General features: G+C 47.4%; 1 protein-coding gene across 9 annotated transcripts in view; it reads left to right on the top strand.

The window, feature by feature from the left end:
- Positions 1-9,704, top strand: part of LOC146206691 (myosin light chain kinase, smooth muscle-like) — a 213,794-nt gene extending 204,090 nt beyond the window's left edge. For all 9 annotated transcript variants that reach the window (XM_084591493.1, XM_084591492.1, XM_084591486.1 and 6 more), the window contains 4 exons: positions 1,102-1,262; positions 2,894-3,046; positions 6,013-6,139; positions 9,181-9,704. In XM_084591493.1, the coding sequence (XP_084447619.1) occupies positions 1,102-1,262; positions 2,894-3,046; positions 6,013-6,139; positions 9,181-9,342 (603 nt within the window). In that variant the 3' untranslated portion in view covers positions 9,343-9,704. The remainder of the gene's footprint in view (positions 1-1,101; positions 1,263-2,893; positions 3,047-6,012; positions 6,140-9,180) is intronic.
- The last annotated feature ends 11,670 nt before the right edge of the window (positions 9,705-21,374 follow it).

The following is a 21,374-nucleotide window of genomic DNA, read 5'->3' as shown; positions in this document are numbered from 1 at the left end:
AGCCTCTGACCAGCTGAACGACCAATTGGCTTTGGTGACCCTGGCCCAGGACATTCTCGAAGCTTAATACTGCGTTTCATTAAACATTTTCCTCCTCTCCCTCCTCCTTCACGGCGCGCCGGCTGTGCTCAAGCAGGCACAAGTGGAAAACTGTCGCAATGTAAAGCATTTCATTCATCAAAGAGCAGGCCTATTCTCTTTACTCTGACCCTCTGCGGTGGCTCAGTGGCCGTGGCGTTCGGCTGCTGGTCTAAGGCGGCCGCATTTCGACAGAGGCGAAACACCCGTGTGCTTTGCGATGTAAGAACCCCACGCGGCCCAAATTAATAAGTAGGAGCCCTTCGCTACGATGTCCCTGATTATTCATGTGGCTGCTAGGCATGAAAGGCCACAACATACAATTTATTCCCACAGTAAGTGGTTAAAGGGCAACTCCGGTGGTTTTTTCATCATTTTGTGTTTTTAATTGAATTACATTCCTCGGCACGTCTTGACTCCAACACAAAAAACGTTTTCCACAATTCCAATTAGAAGTATTTTTAAAAAAGAAAAACAGCAAATCGAAACCGAAACTGATTTCACGGCCAGAAACGACGTCACATTTGACGAAATGGTGACGTCACACTCAGTATTAGAAAAACACTCGTACGTGCGTTGGATGGTGAAAATAAAGTATGGAAATCATGCCGCACTGCATAAAATGTCTGAGGTAGTTTAATATAAGCCTCACAACCTCATTATCACGCGGGAAGTAGACATTAACGCCTGTATACTGTTTGTGACGTCAGAAACTCAGTGTTGCCCGCAGAAATACTCTCACCTTAAGCCATGAAAACGGCATATTTTAAAGCCGTATTGTGCGTGAACGGATTATTGTAAGGCACCCAAATTTTGTAGAATGCGTCAGGACGGAGAGAAGAACCTGTGGTAAAAGTTTCACTACAATATTCGAAGGTCAAAAAACCCCCGGAGTTGCCCTTTAATACTGATATGCGCATACCAGGGCTTGTATTCAAGTTTCTTACGCGCGCAGACTTTTTTTTTATCGGCTTGCTCCTCCGGCAGACGATTTTGACGTTTCCCCCACTGTGCCTTTCGCAGATCAAATTGATTGACTTCGGCCTGGCCCAGTTGTACGAGCCTAATTCTAGCCTTCGCGTGATGTTCGGCACACCCGAGTTTGTGGCCCCCGAGGTCGTCAGCTACGAGCCGGTCAGCCCCGCCACCGACATGTGGAGCGTCGGCGTTATCTGCTACGTCCTGTGAGTGAGCGTACAGCCTTCATTTTTCAATCGAAAGCACTGCAGGGTCAACAACAAGCGGCTGATATGCATCTGTGGAAGCAGAGAATAACGTTGAGCTAATTTTTTTACGCTTATCTTATTTGCTCCATAAATTATTTCCCCTTACGCAAGGGAGGGAACTGCAAACGAGAACGGGGAACCTCGAAAGTGTGGGACACTGCATACAGCACCGCGAACTGTGGCAGGCAGATGAGGGCAAAAAATGTGTGGAGCGAAACACGTAGGCAGTGACCCCGTATGTTCAACCGTATTGAATGAATCAGTTTTGGCCTCCTCTGGCCTACTATCTCTTTTGCAGGCGGCGGTCCTGTGGTCTCGGAAAGCAAAACAGCAAAACGACAACACAGCGCTGTGTTGTCGTTTCCTTTCTGTGTCTGTGTTTTGAAGTGCGCTGTTTTGCTTTCCAAGATGATTTACCAACTAGCCCGTTCCTTGACCCTTGCAGGGTCCCTAGCACAACTTAGGTTCTCTGGGTTTCCTCGCGTTGAGGGCCTAAACACTTCTACCTCTGCACCGGTGATGCGCCTGATTGCCATGCCGCCTAAGAACCTGAGTGGTGTGTAAACTGAAGACGCCCACAGTCGTTAAGGCTGTACGCTGCAGACGAGTGCAATAAATAGCGCTCCGTTGCGAAAGCGGAGGGGCCCACAGTCGAAAGCTATCATATCTGATGCATCCAAGTAGTCTGTTGTACAAAGCAAGACAGGCGTCGCATATTACCGTATATACGTTGTGCTGAGCTTAGTACTGTACCTGGAATATAAGGCATTTTTGATGCGCATGTGTGCGCTCATAGCAAAGGTATTCTGGGATATGACGCTGCATGTTCAGTTCCACGGCTGTTTCACAACCTGCTAATGCGGATATTAGCAAAGGGGGCTATAGTCATTTTGCCCTTACGCTTGGCAGTTAACGGCGTAGCAACACGGTTGTATCGTCTCGCCCCGAGCTAAAGCATAATGCGAGTATAAAGGGATGGCCGCGATCGCCTTTTCTGGAGGTCAGGGGCGAAACGTGCATGCGCCCTTCACTCTGGATTCACACGCAAGGCACAAAATTGAATTCTCATTCGTTACAAAGTGTCTCGACTGATGACAGTCGCAAATAAATGGTATGCTGAAAGGGTTAGCCATATAATTCCGTCGCTTGCCTTGTGTATAGCCTTACATGTTATTGTTGTTTGGGAAAATGCGACATTGCCTCTTGCTGTAATCCCCCTTCATGGGGATATTAAGCTGGTAGTTATCCGTAGTCGGAGGTTCGCGTTACTTAGAACGTGCCGCTGCTCTGATCAGCTTGATTCGCTAACACTCGACAACCAGGCATAAAATACAGTCATTTCTTTTTTGTTTCATGCTTTGCTATTATATTACGTCACAAGACAGGTAAAGACCCGACGATTGCGCAAAGGATGAATGCGCATTTGCTTCTAGGTAGAAAGCGTCAGAGCTACTCGTCGCACCAGCTTCCTTGTCGCGGCGTCGTTACGATCCCATCTGCACGGCGGAGGCAGCATCAGCATTACGCTAATATTGTGGCCCCCTTTTGTGCTGTGCGTTTCCCGTCAAGCCTGCATGTTTGCCACGCAGACTTTCCGGGTTGTCGCCTTTCATGGGCGACTCTGACACGGACACTTTCAACAACATCGTGCGAGTGGACTTCGACTTCGACGACCCGGTCTTTGAGACCATCTCGGCCATCGCGAAAGATTTCATGTGCCACCTGATTGTCAAGAATCCCAGGTATGTGTGCGCACTCTGTCCATGAGCGTCTCGTTGGATACACCTCTGAGCGCGCTCTAAGTGGACTGTAACTATAGCACTGAAGACCCAGCGAGCATGGGAAGAGCCCACTGACAAGTTTAGACTGCGTTTCGTTCTCGAACCCTTCGTAGGCCTCGCAACCTTCAGTGTCTTAACCCCCACCCCCCAGAACTTTGTAACCCAAAAAACTTCGTAATCGTCAAGAAACCCATTGGTATTAACTTCATGATTACATAGTTTTGCCGGTCATGAATATGTTACTAGTCTTCGTTCCATCAGGGGAAGCTGTAAGTATGCATGAAACAGTGCTAGTGGAGTTACAGATTTGATAAAGGGCAGGAGGTCAGTTTTAGTTGGCTGCATTTTCCTTCCGCAGAAAACTGCCCTTAGTGATGGCCATTTCATACCAGAGTAACACTGGACGCACCCTATAAGCATGCTGTCGGAGTAAAAGGCGTATAACGTATGCAATGTTTACTGGAGTAATCTTCTCCTTAATTGCTCGAGCGCAATATTGAGAGTACTTGTTGATGTGCTGGTGAAAAGAGATGAAATATGTCTCCAGATGGCCATCTACGGCGCCACTGTGTAAAGTAACGAGGCAGCATGTTTTGCTTCTAGCTTGCATTTTAAAGCCAGCATGGATTCCCAGAAGATCAAAGCTTGTTGAGGAGTGAGGACGGGAGCTCGCCTTTACTCTGCACAGATTTAGATGCGTCAGAAGTGGAACGAATTGCCTGCTACCAGACTGAGAACCGGAGCACGCAGCCTGGTTACTTTTGGCAAAGACGGTACATGGAAAATTCGGAGCTTCTTGTAAGAGAATGTTATGCCAAAGTGAACTCACACCTGGGAGTCGCGCGACGTCTGCGGCTTGCAGATGTGAACCTTAACACTGATTTCCTCGTTACGTACGAATCTAGAAACAGTCATATTGCATCTGCGCAGTGTAAAGATTAAGCGACACGAATGTGCGGGAAGACGATTTCAGCGTAGCCGCGTAATTGTGTCGCACTAATATATGCCACGGTATCCACTGGTAACAATACCACGCGAACGGGTCGCGAAGCAGCGTCCCGTAACCTTTTGATCGTGCGTATACCATCCAGGGCAAGTGCAGTGCGGAACGGCGAATGAGATGCGCTTCGGTATGAGCAGCGTGCAAAATAAAAAGGTAATTTCCCATAGCATTCATGAAGAGCGCACTGGTAAAACTGCTCTTAAATGACGCAAGTAAAACCGCTTTCCGAACACAGTATAGCCAAGCGTAACGAAGCTTTCGATTGCATAACCGCGGCTTAGCCGTGTTAGGCTGTCAAGCCGCAGCCATGTTCTTTTTTTTTTTTTTTTTTTTATGGAGGTGTCATCCTTCTTGATGAAACAGGGACCTCTTTCTGGGTAAGAAAAAAGTTGCACATTTGCGTCGAGTTAACCCCTGAAGCCGACCCCTGAACTTCTCAGACGAGCTTCGCTGAATGCAGAATAGCTGTCTCCGTTTGATCTTATCCGGGTGGTAGCTGCATGCACATCATCGGTCGAAGCTGTTGGCACGTTCTGTGGGCCTCCCCAGATGCTTGCAATGTTTATCAAAGCCGTACCGCTTCGGTGAGCCAACGTTTCAAGCATGCGCTTATTAAAATATTGTGTACACATCGGTGTTCTTCTACCTGAATACAAAGCCCCGTGCCCAGTCTCAATCAATTCTTTTTATTTAAACAGCTGCAGTAAATTAAATCCCACTTCAGGCACATTGTGATCGCATGGCGCGTTTTGACTGGTGCGTTGAGGTCGAGGTTGTTTCTGTCTACAGATGGGGATAGCCTTGCGGTTTTTGCTCCAAAGTAACACACTTAAATATTATTGTCGACAAGTTAGGCACAAGCACGTAATATGTAGTAATCACAACTGCTATCACAGTCTGGAGTGAAGATCCAAGTCATTTAGGAAAACAAAAAGAAGGCGTGAAACCTCCTTTCTACAACAACGGTTTGTGTGCGGGCAGACAATGTCCCGAACTATGGAGGACTCCTATTTTCTTGAGGTATAGCGATCAACACACTCCTCTCCGCAATGCACCCTAGACAGCACATAATGTAATGTTCTATATGCGCGCACACAGCGCATGTGGAACACAACGGAGACGTTGGCAGGCCCGGCTTGTACATCTTCGCAGGGGTACAAGCAGAGTCCGTACAAATGCGACATAGTAAAGTGGATTGGGGCCTTTTTTAGTAATTTGGTCACGCATGGCTTGAAGGGTGAACTCTGAAAGGAATCGAAATGGCTGTGAACTGCTTCTCTGAAAGGCACTTTGGTGTTTTAGGAACTCTTCTCGATGGATGTCCTGAAAACGATTTACTGGTTATGCTGTCCGCCGTATCGTTGCCTATCTGTCAGGGAACCCGTTGAAAAGTTAGTGAAAAGCCTCTGCTTTGCAGAGTATGCACAGAGAAGTAAGGAAAAAGTTACCAGTAGGGAACTCCAACCTTTAAAGGGCGTATTTAGAATCCGTCAGGATCACTACAGGTTGAGCTGTTCATGAGCGTATACCTTCCTTAAGACCGCCCCGATGGCAACGCTTTCGGCCGTTTCGGAGGGCACGACTTCAGTAAAGCATAGAGACCATGAATTAATTAAAGAAAATGTAATGTAAAAAACCGCCCCGCTGTAGCTCCTCCGACCTTGTCCACAGAAGGATCAGTGAAAATTTTAAGATGGCGGGCATACTCTGATTCAATGCTCATGTACAAGCGAACGCATTACCGCCAAAGGATAACTGCTTTTAGAGCACACGTGAAATATAGTGACCGTATACATGCAAGACATGTAAATTAGCAGGGTGGCTTTAAGCGCTTGTTTCGCTTGTTTACTGATGCGCTCAGCCCCCGTGGTCGGCTGCATCCTCTTATTTTCGTCTGATGATGGCGGGTCGTGTGTGCGCGCAGGAAGCGGATGTCTGCCGAGCAGTGCCTGGAACACGAGTGGCTGTGCGTGGTGCCCAAGCGCAGCGCCAGCTCACTGCCGCTGCCCACGGACAAGCTCAAGAAGTTCGTCGTCCGCAGGAAGTGGCTGGTACGACGCCCCTTCCTGCTTCATTCTGCGCAGGGGCCCGGTGTTGCTGCCTATAGAGCAGAAAACGGATTACGTGCTGGTATCGACAGCGGTCTTTAACGCACTGAAACTAAATGTGGAAAATTATCGCACTAATTTGACGACGCTCGACGTCATCACCTGAAGGCCAACTTCTGCGTTTTTTCGACCTCCTCATATTTTACTGCAACTATCAGAGTATGTTCTCCTTAGTTTGCTGGCCATTTGAGTCAAATTCCGCAGCCGTTCGACGTTTTCGTCAGCGCAAATTAATTTTAACATTTTCTATTTTGTGGCCTCGGTCGGGTAGTGCATGACGTCACTGAATTCATGGCCGTCAGTATTCGCTGTGCATTTGCGGCAGGACGAAACTTCAAGCTTTTCCTTTTTTTCGCTATTTCAGACAAGCAGTGACTCCAGCTGTCGCATACAGTTGTCAGTTTAGCCAATCAATGCGCACACCATAGGTTTTGGCGCCGCATCCAGGACCTCATAGATTGGTATGTAGTGACGTCACAGGCAAATAGGAACCTACTTTCGGTTCGGGTTTTCCTGGTTTTGCTTTTGAAAATAAATTTTACTTTGTATTCTGATACCAGGAAAAAGGCGAGTATATGAAACACGACGCGATTATAAGCTCGAAATGTCCAGGAAAAAAACTAAACACTGTAGTTGCTTTTTAACTGGGTTGAACCGGAGAGGCGGGAAAAATAATTTACTGCAAATTTTTCGTCAAAGGGCCCCTTGCTTTCAAACGTCAATCAAGTCCGAAAAGACCGAGCTGTCGATTTTATTTTGAACAAAAAGCCCATATAAGCTGAATAACCATGCTTCGAGTGTCTGCTACAAGAATTATTGGGAAAGATAGTCTGCGGGATTCAAAAAATCGTTAGCAGCGTTTTTCTTTTCTTTTTTATATTCGGGTGCCAGAACTAGTGTCCTGTTTTCATTCTCAATGCCTTGTAAGCAGTCATTTCGGGCATTTAGCTCCAGTAACAACGTTCGATTTTATACAACCGCTCTTTGAAGCCAGACGATTGCGTTAGGCTGAACAGTTTGACAAGTCGAGCGCATGAGATGGCCGATCGCGTAAAATAATCTGGACGAGGGTTGTCACAAGCTGCCTCACATATAAAGCGGAAGTTACGGGATCTCCTACCTCACATATGGAGCAGAAGTTACGGGATTTCCCCGCTCCTCCGAGCATGCTTCGACATGAATCCCGGGGCAGCGACCGGCAAGCGCGCGTCCGTGACGATGGGCTGCAGCGCAACTAGCCGAGAGTGTAAGAAGGCAGACCGCAGCACGCCTGCGACAGTGCGCTCTGGGAAGATTCAGTCTTCCGGGCCTCTTTCGTGGCTGCTCGCTCAGGGAAAGTGTCTTGTTTTTCACCGAGCCCGCGATCAGCTCATCGTTCTCCTCTTGTACAACCGCCGCTACCGATCAACTCATCGTGCTGTGTTATTTCTTGTTCATTTCAGCCTACCTCGTTTCTTCAGAGCATGTAAAATTGCTTAGGTCATATAACTACTGTATAAAAAAAAAAGGAAAAATAGCGACCTGAATGACTTGTTTTTTTTTCTCCTTTCTTTTCCTCCTCTCTGACCCTTAAGTGCAATTGTTACTTATGTGCCTGTTGTAACCAACTTTGTTCATGTGACTCCTCCCCCCCCCCCTATGTAATGCCTGAAAGGGCCTTTAGGGTAAATAAATAAATAAATAAATAAATAAATAAATAAATAAATAAATAAATAAATAAATAAATAAATAAATAAACTCCGCGTCTTCGACGCCTCATCTAACGAAAGCCATGAGAATTCCTTTCTGCCACAGACTGTCGGTTAATTGAGTATTGTTTTCGCCGTTTTTATAATCTTGATCTGGCTTAGTATTCTACGCTGTGTTTTCTGTGTACCTCTTGCCCCTACCTACTGTATCTGGAGTACTTGCTTTGTTATCTTTATAGTCTTTTTTTATCGCAGTGTTTCGTTCATTGCCGGTTTTCCCTCTTGTCAATTAGCGAGTCATTTTTTAATCACTATCTGTTTTGAACGTGGGTGACCTCAAATTTCGCATTCCAGTTTTTGAAACGCGCAAGTCATATTTAGGGGTTAACAACTCAAATTTTTGGGTTGAGCCAAGTCCATCAGTTAAACCGTCTGCCAAATTTAACGCACATTAAGAGGCCAGTGAGATCGGATGGTAGTTGACGACGACATGTGATGCACAGAGAGAGAGAGAAAAAGGGTGGGTAGGTGGGTGGTTAATAAAACACTCGGGATGATCGGCTGCGGCTACAGTTTCCATTACATTGAAACTGTATTCTATGCACACAAACTATGCAAAAATTATTATGAAAAACAGCATCAGATCAACACGATGCAAATATGACCGACAATAGGAACAATCTAAACAAGAGACAATGCAGAGCACATCACTAAGAGTGTGTGCACTCCGGAATGGGTGCACTCGAACTCGGCTTGTGCATACAATTCCTCGTTTAAGGAAAAAAAAAAAAAAAAAGCTGCGACAGCTGCGAGGTACTGTACTCGCTTCCCACAAGAAATCTTTGGGTTCGAATCATGTCTGCTCCTATGGCTTTTTTTTCTTTTTGCTGATTTCTATGGTGTTGCTATGCTGCCGCTTCGCTAGACTAACAAGGTCACTACAAGGACAGGAACACGCAAACTTCAGTTTGGATTTACCACCTCGTGGAGTAGTGTGCTTTGGCGCTGAAAACATTTTCTTCGACTGCCAACATTCACTGTCTTGCTCTTCTTCCAATAATCTCTCCAAAGCGTGCATTAATCCCTTCCCTCTTAGCCCGGATAGTGCATCCTCGTTCCTACGTATCCACACGTGCAGTGTAAACAGTCCGTGTATGATGACCCCTTTACTGTTATTTGAGGCTGTCATGGAGCTGGGTTTTGTATTCGTGTGAGCATTGTAGCGCAGGCGCATAAATGTGAAAGCTCTGCACGCGATCAAAAACCCTAACCCTGTCGCTTCTTGGCGGTTCGCAGAAGAGCGGCAACGCACTGAAGGCACTGAGCCGCATGACCAACCTGAGTGGCCAGCGGCCGACGCAGGGCGACGAGACCTCCGACCTTCTGGCCTGCGAACAAGACTCGCCGGTCTCCCTGCCACCTTCCGACGCCATGCAGGACGGGGCTGGCGATGGCTGAAGAGCGGGCCGCCGATTGTTGTGCGTTGCATGCCGGGAGCGGTGCTTCCAGCAGATGCCTCAAACTTATTACTCCCGTGTCTCCTTCCTTGTCATCGCTGTCGTAACAGACAGTTGTTATGTGCTGCGTCTCGCACTGAGTGCATCATTAAACTCCTCGTCGTTTGCCTCCGGCCTCACACGATAGAAATCGCTTTGCCTCCTGGAATTGTGCGCGGGTCATCACACTGAAGGCTTATAAAATTTTCACTTACGGGTGCTGAAGCGATCTTTTAAGAAATGTACAACACCTCACTCTCGTATTAATTTCGTATTTATTGCTGTAAGCTCGTTGAATCGGAATAAATCAGTGCTGCCGACAGATCTGTGCATCTGAACCCAAAAATTTATCACTCTGCTTGCACATTTAGCATTCCCTGCCATGACGTAAAATTCTGGGCTTGCATGCACCCTCATCGCTTCTTAGAGGAGGATAGGGATGCCTGCTTTGAACCAATTTTTGGCGTTCCACAAATCATGGCGAGAAGACAGTCATGGAGAATAGCGCGATGTGGGATGAGTGAGTCTAGCTTGGCTCAGTAGCTGCGCACGTTACAGCGCCACATTTAAGTCGACCGAAACTACAGCATCCAGATTGCTGTCGTTGCCACTTCACCACGCAATCAAACAAATGCAGGCATGTTTGTTTTCTTGCGTTACTGTTTTCATAACCGATATACCTGGAGGCGTTTGATGAGCTTACAATGCAGCTTTCGGTACAGAATTGCCTTCCGTTCTTGTCAAAATAATTCCTTTGGCGATTTTACTGTGCACATGTCCGTCGCTGACGCATCGATTGGTGGCGACGACGAGGTCAAAATGATCCAATAACTAGTTTCGTTAGTTGATAGGCCACCACTTTGCGGTCGACTGCGCGGCAGCTCGGCTTCATTGAGGTTGAGGAATTGAGGTCAAGGCTTTTCGCAGTTTCCGCGCTTACTCCGAGCGTCCCCTTTGCACCACCGCTGTAGCCACCCATCCTAGCCCCGATACGCATGCACGGACGCTTGGTGTTCGGTTATACCTTTTTGGAAGACCGGGTATTTGTGCCAAGTGCCTGGATAACACCCTGCGCGTACCACCATCTTTGGGGAAGAGACTGGCCTGCGACAACCCGTGCGCAATATATAAAAAGGTATCTCATTAGTCTACTCAATATTAATCTTTGGACTGATCATCAGGAGCATAGGATGAGAGATTAAAAAAAGAGGAACGGCAAGAAAGCGCTGTTATTGCACCATGCATGACAAAAAAAAAAGGCCCATTCAGACATTAGAACTATAGGTACAATATACGAAACAGTGATTGATAGCTTTCGTTGAACAAGCAGTACACTTTTGCAGGCGCTTTAATGAACCAACACCTCGGTGCAACCTTTAATAGCAGTTTCCTCACTTCGGCTTCATCGAAACACAACTGAAACTAGGAATGCTTCCGCCTACCTTAAAGCTTCGAAACTTGTATCACAGTGAAGCGCAGCATTGGCGATGCTAAAGCGACAAGGCGACGCAGAGCAGAGCGGATGTCTCGCGCGTGTTGTCTGCGGCGGCGCATGTCTCCTGGTGTTGTCCTGTTCAAATGCGTTGAGATCGTTTACACGATCTCGTGTAGGGCTCACTCGGCCGAAAAGCCGCAACCGTACCCCAGAATTGAGAAAAACATGTTGAAGAAAATACGCACGATATTTCGTATCAAAATTGTGATGCAACCGTTGTTTGCCTAATGTTCAGGATGATGTGATGTCATTTCATTTTTCATTTAGAATTGCCGTCAAGCTAGTTTGCGATAGGGATTCGAACCGGCGACATATGTATCTTCAATTAATACTGTTAAATGTAAGTGTATGCGGCCGCCCTTAAGTGCAACAGATACTACGCCTTCCTTTCCCCAAACACCAAACCAACTAAGAAAATGGGGAATGAAAAGGTGTTAAAGGCATTCTATCGCATCTACTCTTACGGCAAAACTTAAACAAACTCCCTTTATTTTTTTTTTTTTATTAAAACCCGTTTCTCGAAGACTTTCCCATCATGTAGTGACGCGTCCTCGCTTCGGCTGAGTCGCAACAACACTATACTCAACTCGGCTGCCTGGAGAAGGTTCCCGCATACCTTAGAGCGCGGGAACGTGTGTTTCAATAAAGCCCAGCAGTGCCCACCTTAGCGCAACGGTATGGCGCAGACCAGAGTAGGCGAGGCCCCTTGCGCGTCGTCTGCAACGGCACCTTGTGGTCTACTGGTGTCATCCCAATGAAATGCAGAAGGCCCGCTTTCCTGGAAGCTTTTTTCCCAAAGACTTCTCTATCAAGTACAGCCGCGTCCATGCTTCGGCTGAATCGAAACACGACGCATCAATGGGCTGCCTGCAGAAGGTTTTTTGCCTACCTTATAGAACGCGGGAACGTGTATCAAAATGAAATCTAGCATTAGCGTCGCTTGTAGGTTCGCCCCGCCGTGGTGGAGCAGTGGTTAGGGCGCTCCACTTCTGCGCCCAGAATGCGGGATCGAATCCCTGCCGCGGCGGTCGCTTTTCAATGGTGGCGCAAGGCTAGGCGCCCATGTGCTGTGCGATGCCAATGCACGGCAAAGAACCTCAGGTGGTAGAAATTTCCGAAGCCCTCCACTACGGCGTCTCTGATAGCCCGAGTCACTTTGGGACGTAAAGCTCCATAAACCATACCAAACCGCTTGTGGGGTAATTTCAGCGACGGGTTCATTATTGCAAGACTACAGTGAAGAGAACTAAATATTTTAGGAAAACGAGGACACGGACATGTGTGACGTACAGGACAGCATACAATATGAAGACGACGACGCGCGTCTTCCTTCATTGCCTGTTGCCGTCGTCCGACTGTCTGGCGCCATGAGCCGTAGCCATGGCTTTGCATTATTTAGGAGCGTGCCTGCCTTGTATCTATAGTATGGCGTTGATACGCAGCCTTGCAAGGTCACGTTTTCTTTCATTCATGTCAGAGGCCCCACATTGGCGCCAGCGATTTCTCAACGCTACAATTCAGCTGCAGAAGCGGAACAGCCGTGCTATTCGTCATTGTACCTGGCATATTCACGGCTCGGTCCACTATACTTACCGACCTCCAAAAAAAAAAACAAAAAAAAAAAACAAGTTTACTCTTTTTACATTAGTCTCTAGAGTGTAGATGAGTTGCATTGGTCGCTGTAACTTGATTTCGGGTTGGCATTTTGATGGAGCAAGAACGCATGTGGCTATTCCACGACGCGAGCGGTGTGCCACATAAGAGCATGTCTCGGGCATTACTGTCGTGGACAATGGCGATGTCGTCTACTTGTACAGTGTTGGCCGAGCTTATTGTCGACTTGTGGGCCGACCGTAGGTGAAACAGCCACTCTCTCCGTCATCGCTTCCAAAAGGAGTTAATAGATTATCGGCTTTTGAAGCGACGAGTTATGTCTGAAGCAGTGGCCGAAGGAACACGGGCTTAGTGTGCTTCAGGAAATTTGGCAGTCAACCTCTTTCCATTCAACGGATGGGACGACGTTAAAACAGATTGCTCACCAGGGTCACGAGCAGGGCTGTAAGTTAGCTGTCGGGAGTTAATGGTGGCTTCTACATTGGTCAGTGTGGTGGCAAGCTCTTCTAAAGAGAGGCTCTGACGACCGAGAGTTTTTCGTAGACCGAACTTTGCAGATTTTACCATCCGTTCCCACAAGCCTCTCCACCAGGCTGTTCTATAAGTAACGACTTTTCAGGTGATCTGCCGTGAACTGCAGTAATCCTGCGTTTCTCCACTGCGAAGGATGTTAGAGTGTCTTGATGTCATTTGACGCTTTCTGAAACTTCAGTGAACTCTCGCTGTAAATGGTAGTGGTCTTTGTAGAGCAGGTAAAAAGGGCAATGTAGCTCTTCAAGATAACCGCCTTTGCCGTTGTCCAGCAAAGTCAATGCCAATCACTTGGGGTACAGCCGCCTGGAAGATTAGTGGGTTCGACAGATTTGTTCGAGAAATTGAAAATGAATACAAAGAATGGTTCCTCCTGTTGCCACTCTGTTACAAATGGAAACCTCCTAATATCTATTATCTATGCATCTATCCATCCGTTTTGGGGTATGCTTTTTAGGGCCCAGGTCATCCAGGGCGTGCTCTTTAGCGTCGAAGCCGTCTCACGAAGCCGGCCACGGATTCGAACTAGGGCTCGCATGTGCAAGTCGCTGTGCTCTTACGTTTGAACAGACTCGAGCAGGGATAATAGAGGATGATGATTTTGGCGATATCGATAGCGAAAGGCAGAGAGTCTTGCATTCCCGCGGAGATGATGACCGAGTGGCTATCTAGGCTGATAGGTTCATGCCGCAGCAGCGCGTTAGATCGCAGCTCGAGTCTGTACGTATGGAAAGTTTCGTGTCGCAGCTCACTGGCAGTTCCAATTAAAGTTGTTGACCACAAAAGTAAGTTCAAAGGGCTAAAACCGGAAAGGCCGGTATCTTTGGAATTTGGTATCGTGGTTGTGAGTTCATGATGCGCGAGCTATGACATGCTTTTGTAGATCAGGGGGCACTACGTGCTAGCTAAAAATACAAAAATTATAGGGGGCACTTAAGCTCAGCCTTTCAAGGTATGGCGCAATATGGTCCCCACATATAAAGCCCAGCTTTAACTAAGTCGTATGAACGTGCCTGCGTGGTCTAGGGTTAACCTGTCTGGCACTTAGAGGTCCTAACAGGCTGATTCTGATGTCACCTTTCCATATGAAAGGAGCTCCTGCCAGACGTAACGTCAGGCAACCCTCCAATCTGAGCCCGTCCATGTCAGCTGCCAACTACCACTTGCCAGCGCCCGTGATGTTTCGCTCACAAAGGTAAACGGGGCCTTTAACGCTGTCGTGTTGAACACTACACGTAATTCTTGCCCTGCTCAGCTTTGACAGCGGGTGCACCTCCAGGGGCCCTGCAAGGCACGGAGCGCGCAACTTCGTTAAGCCGATTAAGAACACATACGCATCCTGCTGAGGTGTTCGTTGAAATGAAATTTTCATTTCTGTGAAATAGTTTTACGCAGAGTGGGTAGCAAAACTACTAGGGATTACTGAAATGTTCATTTTTCTGGAATATTCGCAAAACTAAGGTTAACTTCTGTGAGAGTATAGAAATAGCGAATATACTTTATGCATCGATGGCGCAGTATCTTCAGAATACGTAATCGTGCACTTGTCATTGTCTGCTTGCACCTGTCGTTGACCTTCCGAATTGTCCTCATCATAGGAACGAAAACAAAAACGCTACTCATGGGCCTCGAATATCGTTACACGTTAGAGGACTGGGAGATACTGCATAGGCGTGATTCACGCGAAGTCACGAGGCTCAGCTGGGCGCCCTATTGTAGTGCAGAGAGCGCCACTGTTTACATTATCGCTGCAGCAACAGTTCTAAAACTTGTCTGGCCATGTGTACTTATCCTAGCGCACTTTGGAGGACCTTCGTGAAGCCCTCCACTATTAATCATTTCCTTCTTTGTCTGAGAACAACTGGTGTCACCAGTCGGTAGCACAGCACTCAAAGTATGAGAAAGCGCCAGCAGGCGAATATTTGTACTGCTGGTCCAACCTACCAAAAGAGAACCAGCACCAAAAAAAAAAAAAATGGTCAGTGCTGTGACGTATGCAAATACCCTCGTCTACCTCCTGCTCATCCCCATTCTGACACCCCGTGCAGTCCACTTACTTCCACGGACAGCGTTAAGACTCACTGATGCAACGAGCCCTGCTACCCACTTACAAAACAACCCTCTTGGTCGCAATGAAATCAATGAGCAGCCCCCATTAGAGGGAAAGTGCTGCCTTAAGCTGCCGCCTTGAGCCGGCGAAAGTGGGTGGAATTAGCTGAGCGGGCGGAAAGAGCAGCCAACAATACTAATTGCGCATGCATCTAATTCTCCCAGGCTTTCAGCGGCAGTCACGTGCTCTCAGTTTTCATCGAAGTGTGAAACAATCTCCACGCTTCGCTGCGGACTGCGCGAATCCACGTTAACATAAAATCTTGTCTGAATCGTCATTTCTTCATTTGCTCTCCTGCCGGTTACTGTAAGTAAAGCAAAATGCACTTCTAGCAGCAAGTAATTCTGGTGTTTTCCGGTGTTCGCCAAGAGGGACGTGGGCCACGAAGAGACTGTTGCCGACAGCGCAGTCACGCGCAGGCGCTTTGCAACGCAGTGAAGTCCTTTGTTCGCGATGCGTCTCATCTGTATCGCCTATCACGCTCACCGCATCCGCCTCGCCCGTCTCTCGTTTCCACTGGCTAAGTCCGCAAACATCACTCAAATAAACAAATCCTCTTTCGCCCGTGTGCGTCTTCGTCCTATAACAACTGTCGGCGTGGATGCTACCGAGACCTGCGCGCAGCAGTAATTTATTGAGTTCGTTTACCGCGGTTCTCGATGCGGGAATGCAGGAGTGGAGCCACCAGTGATGAAAGTTTGGGGTAACCTAGCCTGCTGGGGCCATTTCCTCAAATGATTCGAACGTCTAGTCTCGTTTATTCTGTTCTACAAAGTGTCTGAAGAAGACCGAGTTGTGCTTGCTTAAGTTTTATCGGACCCAAGATCTGTAGCCTAGCTGCTCGAGTCAGTGACCACACCCAGTTTACCATCGAGCTAAGTTTTGACGAGCTGCGGAGGCTACTTGGAGATTATCCAGCATCCGTAATTAGTGACCGAGCCAAGTTTTACCGAAACTCAGCCTATCGTAGAGTTCGACTGCGAAGGCGTTCTCAGTCATGCGACTTCGTATAATACTTGGGCCATTCATTGTGAATTAGATTCATCTGCGGCTTCTAGAGAGCTGACATTCAGACAGCGCTTTTCGCTCAAAACAAGGACGTTTCAGAAGGCTGTCGAACAAGCCTTAACTATTCCAGCAGCGAAAAAAAGAAAACACTATTCTAGGTTTAACTCCGCTTAAACACAGTAGGACGTGCGAAAGCACTGTTTGCCAAAACAAAAGTACAGTATCCGTCTAACCTTTCGGTGGACATCATCATCATCATCAGCCTGACTATACCCACTGCAGGGCGAAGGCCTCTCCCATATTTCTCCACTTAACCCGGTTCTGTGCTAGCTGCATCCACTTGACCCCTGCGAACTTCTTAACCTCATCCGCCCACCTAACTTTCTGCCGCCCCCTGCTACGCTTTCCTTCCCTTGGAATCCAGTTTGTTACCCTAAGCGACCATCGGTTATCCTCTCCTCGCACTACATGTCCTGCCCATGCCCATTTCTTCTTCTTAATTTCCACTAGAATGTCGGTAACCTGAGTTATTTCTCTGACCCACTCTGCACGCTTCCTATCTCTTAATGTTTTTCTTTCCATAGCCCTCTGGGTTGTCCTCAACTTAAGTAGAACTCTCTTGGTTAGCCTCCACGTTTCAGCCCTATAGGTGAGTACAGGTAAGATGCAACTGTTATATACTTTCCTCTTTAGCGATACTGGTAAGCTGCTAATCATAATCTGTGAGTGCTTGCCAAATGCGCTCCATCCCGATCTTATTATTCTTGTTATTTCCTTTTTATGGTCCGGATCTGCGGTTACTACCTGTCCTAAGTAGACATATTCGCCTACTACTTCCAGTACTTCCCTACCTAATGTAAACTGCTGTTCCTTTCCGAGGCTGTTGGACATTACTTTAGTCTTCTGCATATTGATTTTCAAGCCTACCTTTCTACTTTTCCTGTCTAGGTCACCAATCATTATTTGCAGTTCATCCCCCGATTTGCTTAGCAAGGCAATGTCATCAGCAAATCACAGATTACTGAGGTATTCTCCATCTACCCTTATCCCTAACTGCTCCCATTCCAAGTCTCTGAATACTTCCTTTAAGCAAGCTGTGAATAGTACTGGGGAGATCGTGTCTCCTTGCCTAACACCTTTCTTTATGGGAATTTTGTTACTTTCTTTATGCAGAACTATGGTTGCTGTGCAGCCACTATATATATATATATATATATATATATATATATATATATATATATATATATATATATATATATATATATATATATATATATATATCTTCCAGCTCTTCCAGCACTTTCACGTACGGCTAGTCTACCCCCTGATTTCGCAATGCCTGCATCCCCGCCGAGGTTTCAACTGAGTCAAATGCTTTTTCGTAATCAATGAATGCTATGCATAAGGGCTGGTTATATTCCGAGCATTTTTCTATCACTTGATTGATGGTATGGATATGATCGATAGTAGAGTACCGTTTCCGAAAACCTGCTTGATCTTTTGCTTGATTGCAGTCTGAGGTTGTCCTGATTCTATTAGCGATTACCTTAGTAAATACCTTATACGTAACAGACAGTAAGCTGATTGGTCTGTAATTTTTAAGGTCTTTAGAGTCCCCTTTCTTATGAATGAGGATAATGTTTGCATTCTTCCATGGTTCCGGTACCGTCGATGACATCAGGCACTGCGTATACAGGGTGGCCAGCTTTTCTAACACGATATCCCCCCCCCCCCCCCCCGTCCTTCAGCAAATCTGTAGTTATCTGATCCTCTCCAGCTGATTTCCCCCTTTTCATAGTTTCTAATGCTTTCTTGACCTCGTCCTTCGTAACTGGTGGAACGTCTGACTGTTTTTCCCTACCGCCAATCTCCATACGGTCCTGACTACTTTGGCTACTGTAGAGATCTGTATAGAACTCCTCGGCTACTTTGACTATCTTGTCCATATTCGTGATGACGTTGCCCTCCTTGTCCCTTATCGCATACATCTGGTTTTTGCCTATGCCCGATTTCTTCTTTACCGCTTTAAGGCTTCCCCCGTTCTCTACAGCATGCTCAATTTTCTCCGTGTTATGCTTCCTTATATCGGCTACCTTGCGCTTATTGATTAGCTTTGATATCTCGGCCAATTCAATCTGGTCTGTTGGATTGGAAGATTTCATACTCTGGCGTTTCTTGATCAAGTCTTTCGTCTCCTTAGACAGCGCACCTGTATCCTCTCTAGCTATCCTACCGCCTACTTCTACCGCACACTCAGTAATGATATCTCTGAAATTATTGTTCATTGCTTCTAGGGTAATGTCGCCATCCTAGTTTAGAGCTGAATATCTATTCTGTAGCGAGATCCTGAACTCTTCTGCCCTCCCCCTTACCGCCAAGTTGTTGATGGGTTTCTTTCTTACTAATTTGTTGCGTTCCTTCTTCAGATTTAGGCTAATTCGGGACCTCACCATCCTGTGGTCACTGCATCGCACTTTCCCGATTACCTCTACATTTTGCGCAATGGCGGGGGTTGAACACATTAGGAGGTCAATTTCATTTTTAGTCTCCCCGTTAGGACCTTTCCATATCCATTTCCGGTTTTTCCGTTTGCTGAAGAAGGTATTTATGATTCTTAAGTTATTGCGCTCTGCAGACTCAACTAGTAAATCCCCCCTGCTATTCCTAGAACCAATGCCATAGTCACCTACTGCCTGGTCCCCTGCCTGCTTTTTCCCTACCTTGGCATTGAAGTCGCCCATTAGTACAGTATACTGCGTCTTTACTTTTCGCATTGCCGATTCTACATCTTCGTAGAAGCTTTCAACTGCCTGGTCATCATAACTACACGTAGGTGCATAAGCCTGTACAACCTTCAGTTTATATCGCTTATTAAGCCTAATAACGATGCCTGCCACCCTCTCATTATTACTATAGAATTCATCTATATTACCCGCTATATACTTATTGACAAGGAAACCTAGTCCTAGTCGTCGCCTCTCTGGTAAACCTCGATAACACAGTCCATGCCCATCCTTCAGTACAGTATATGCCTCATTCGGCCCCCTAATCTCACTAAGCCCTATGATATCCCATTTCATACCCTCTAGTTCCTCTAACAGCACTGCTAAACTAGCTTCACTAGCTAGGGTTCTAGCGTTAAACGTTGCCAGGGTCAGTTTCCAATGGCGGCCTGTCCAGCGGAGCCAGGTATTCTTAGCACCCCCTGCTGCGTCACAGGTCTGACCGCCGCCGTGGTCAGTTGTTCCGCAGCCGCTGGTGACTGAGGGCCGGGGTTTTATGGAGCTTATCATAGGAGGTTGCGGCCAATTACTGCACCAGGGTGGCGAACTCCTGTTCTGGTGAGGGGGTGCGTTGCCGGAGGTGTTCACCGGAATCAGGTCGCGCCCCAAACCTGTTTATGCAATTCCATCGACACGCGGATTTTTTTTTTTTTAATCCGGTGGAGAATTGCGCGGCACCGGGATTTGAACCCCGGTCCTCTTGCATGCGAGGCGGATGTTCTACCGCTACGCCACCGCTCGGTGGACATATGCACTTTCAATTAACAGCATGCAAGTGGAGGTGCATACGTCGCCGGTTCGAATTTGTGTCGCAAACTAACCTTTAACCTGACTAGCATATGGATGCTAAATGGGAAATAAAATGTCTTCACACCACCCTGAACTCTACGTAAATAACCGTTGCGTCACAACATTCATACGAAATCTTGAGATATTTTTTTTTTTTTTTTTTTTGTAAATCATAAAAGCGTCAGATGATTTTGCTAACCTCTTTACCTCTGGATTAGCGCTTTCCCTCTAAAGCGCAGAAGTAGTTCACAGCACTCCAGGCTGTTTCTAAGATGCTCGTTGTGAGAGAGAGAGAGAGAGAGAGCAGAACTTTGTATTTATTCCAGCGGTTGAAGAGGCTCCGGCCCTCCGTCGCTTGGGATGGATGGCGGGTGCCCCGTCTCAGACGCAGGCCAGCAGACGTTGTTGGCCGGCGGCGTCCTAGGCCAGCTGGATGGCGGCTAGCTGGAGCCCAGGGTCCGAGCAGCGCAGCATGGTCTCCCAGAGTTGCGGCGTCAGATTTAGACCCCTCCCGGGAGAAAAGGGGCAGTCCCAGAGGATGTGTTCGAGGGTCCCTCTCGAGTCACAGTTTGCACAGAATTCTGATCTTTCTTCTGGGAGCATATGGCTCACCAGGAGCGGGTGTGGCAATGTCCCAGTCTGAAGGCGACGCCAGGCGACGGCCTGCCTGAAATTTAGGGTAGGGGCTGGCGCAGCAGCCACCCGTCTACTGAGTCTATAATGCTGCAGAATTTCTGTGTAAGATTTGGCACACTCTATGCTCCCCGCTCCAAGCACCCCCTCTCTGCCTCCGGCTCGGTGGTAGAGCCCTCGAGCCATGGCATGGGCGGATTCGTTGCCGGGAACGCGCTGGAGTCCAAATCAGCTGTATAGTTCGCGAGATTGGTGATTGGTGTAATATTCGAATTGCCTGGGGAGCCATCAACCCACGACTGTAATTTCGTATGGCAGTTTTGCTGTCGCAGATCACGAAACGCGCCTTTGTCTGGGCGCAGGCTAGAGCTACAGCCACTTCCTCAGCTGTCTCAGGAGATCTAGTTTTCAGGGTGACCGCGGTGATCGGCCTACCCGACCCATTCGTTACCGCTGCAATCATAAGGAATTCCTGGCAGAAGCGAAAAAAATTGTAAAGGGCACTTTGAATCACTGAAGTGCGATGAGGCGAAAGCCATTATAGCGAGGTGGATCGTAGCCCTCCACTACGGCACCTCTAAATCCCTCTCTTCTTTCACTCCAATCTTCCTCCCTTCCTTTACGGCGTGGTACATGTGTCCGCGGAGAATTGTGACAGATACTGCGCCTTTTCTATCGTGTAATAAATCAATTTAAAACGCCGCTGATGTCTGCTGTACTAACGCCTCCTGGACATCGGGGTCTGCTTCTGTTTGCTGTGTGGTGCGGCGTTCAAGGAAGCGGCAAATGAAAGGGCGCACGGACGCCTGGATCGGACGGCCGGTGAGGTCAGCTTCGTATTTGCATTAATCGCCTTGGAACGTCATGAGCTGTCGGAACGGTACATCGCACGCCCCTTGTCGAACACAACCAGCATTTCATTGAACACATAAAAGTTCACCGGCGTTCTATAATTTGTCTACAGAAAAAGAAAGGCGTAGTATTTGTCGCTCGCGGAATCCCGCTATCATCCTCACTGTAGACAAGGGGAA

This window comes from Amblyomma maculatum, chromosome 1 (assembly GCF_055883805.1).
Source record: "Amblyomma maculatum isolate TAMU_Amacu chromosome 1, ASM5588380v1, whole genome shotgun sequence".
In the NCBI taxonomy this organism is placed as follows: domain Eukaryota; kingdom Metazoa; phylum Arthropoda; class Arachnida; order Ixodida; family Ixodidae; genus Amblyomma; species Amblyomma maculatum.
Note: the sequence above shows the minus strand (reverse complement) of the source record. Positions and strands in the feature narration are given on the sequence as shown.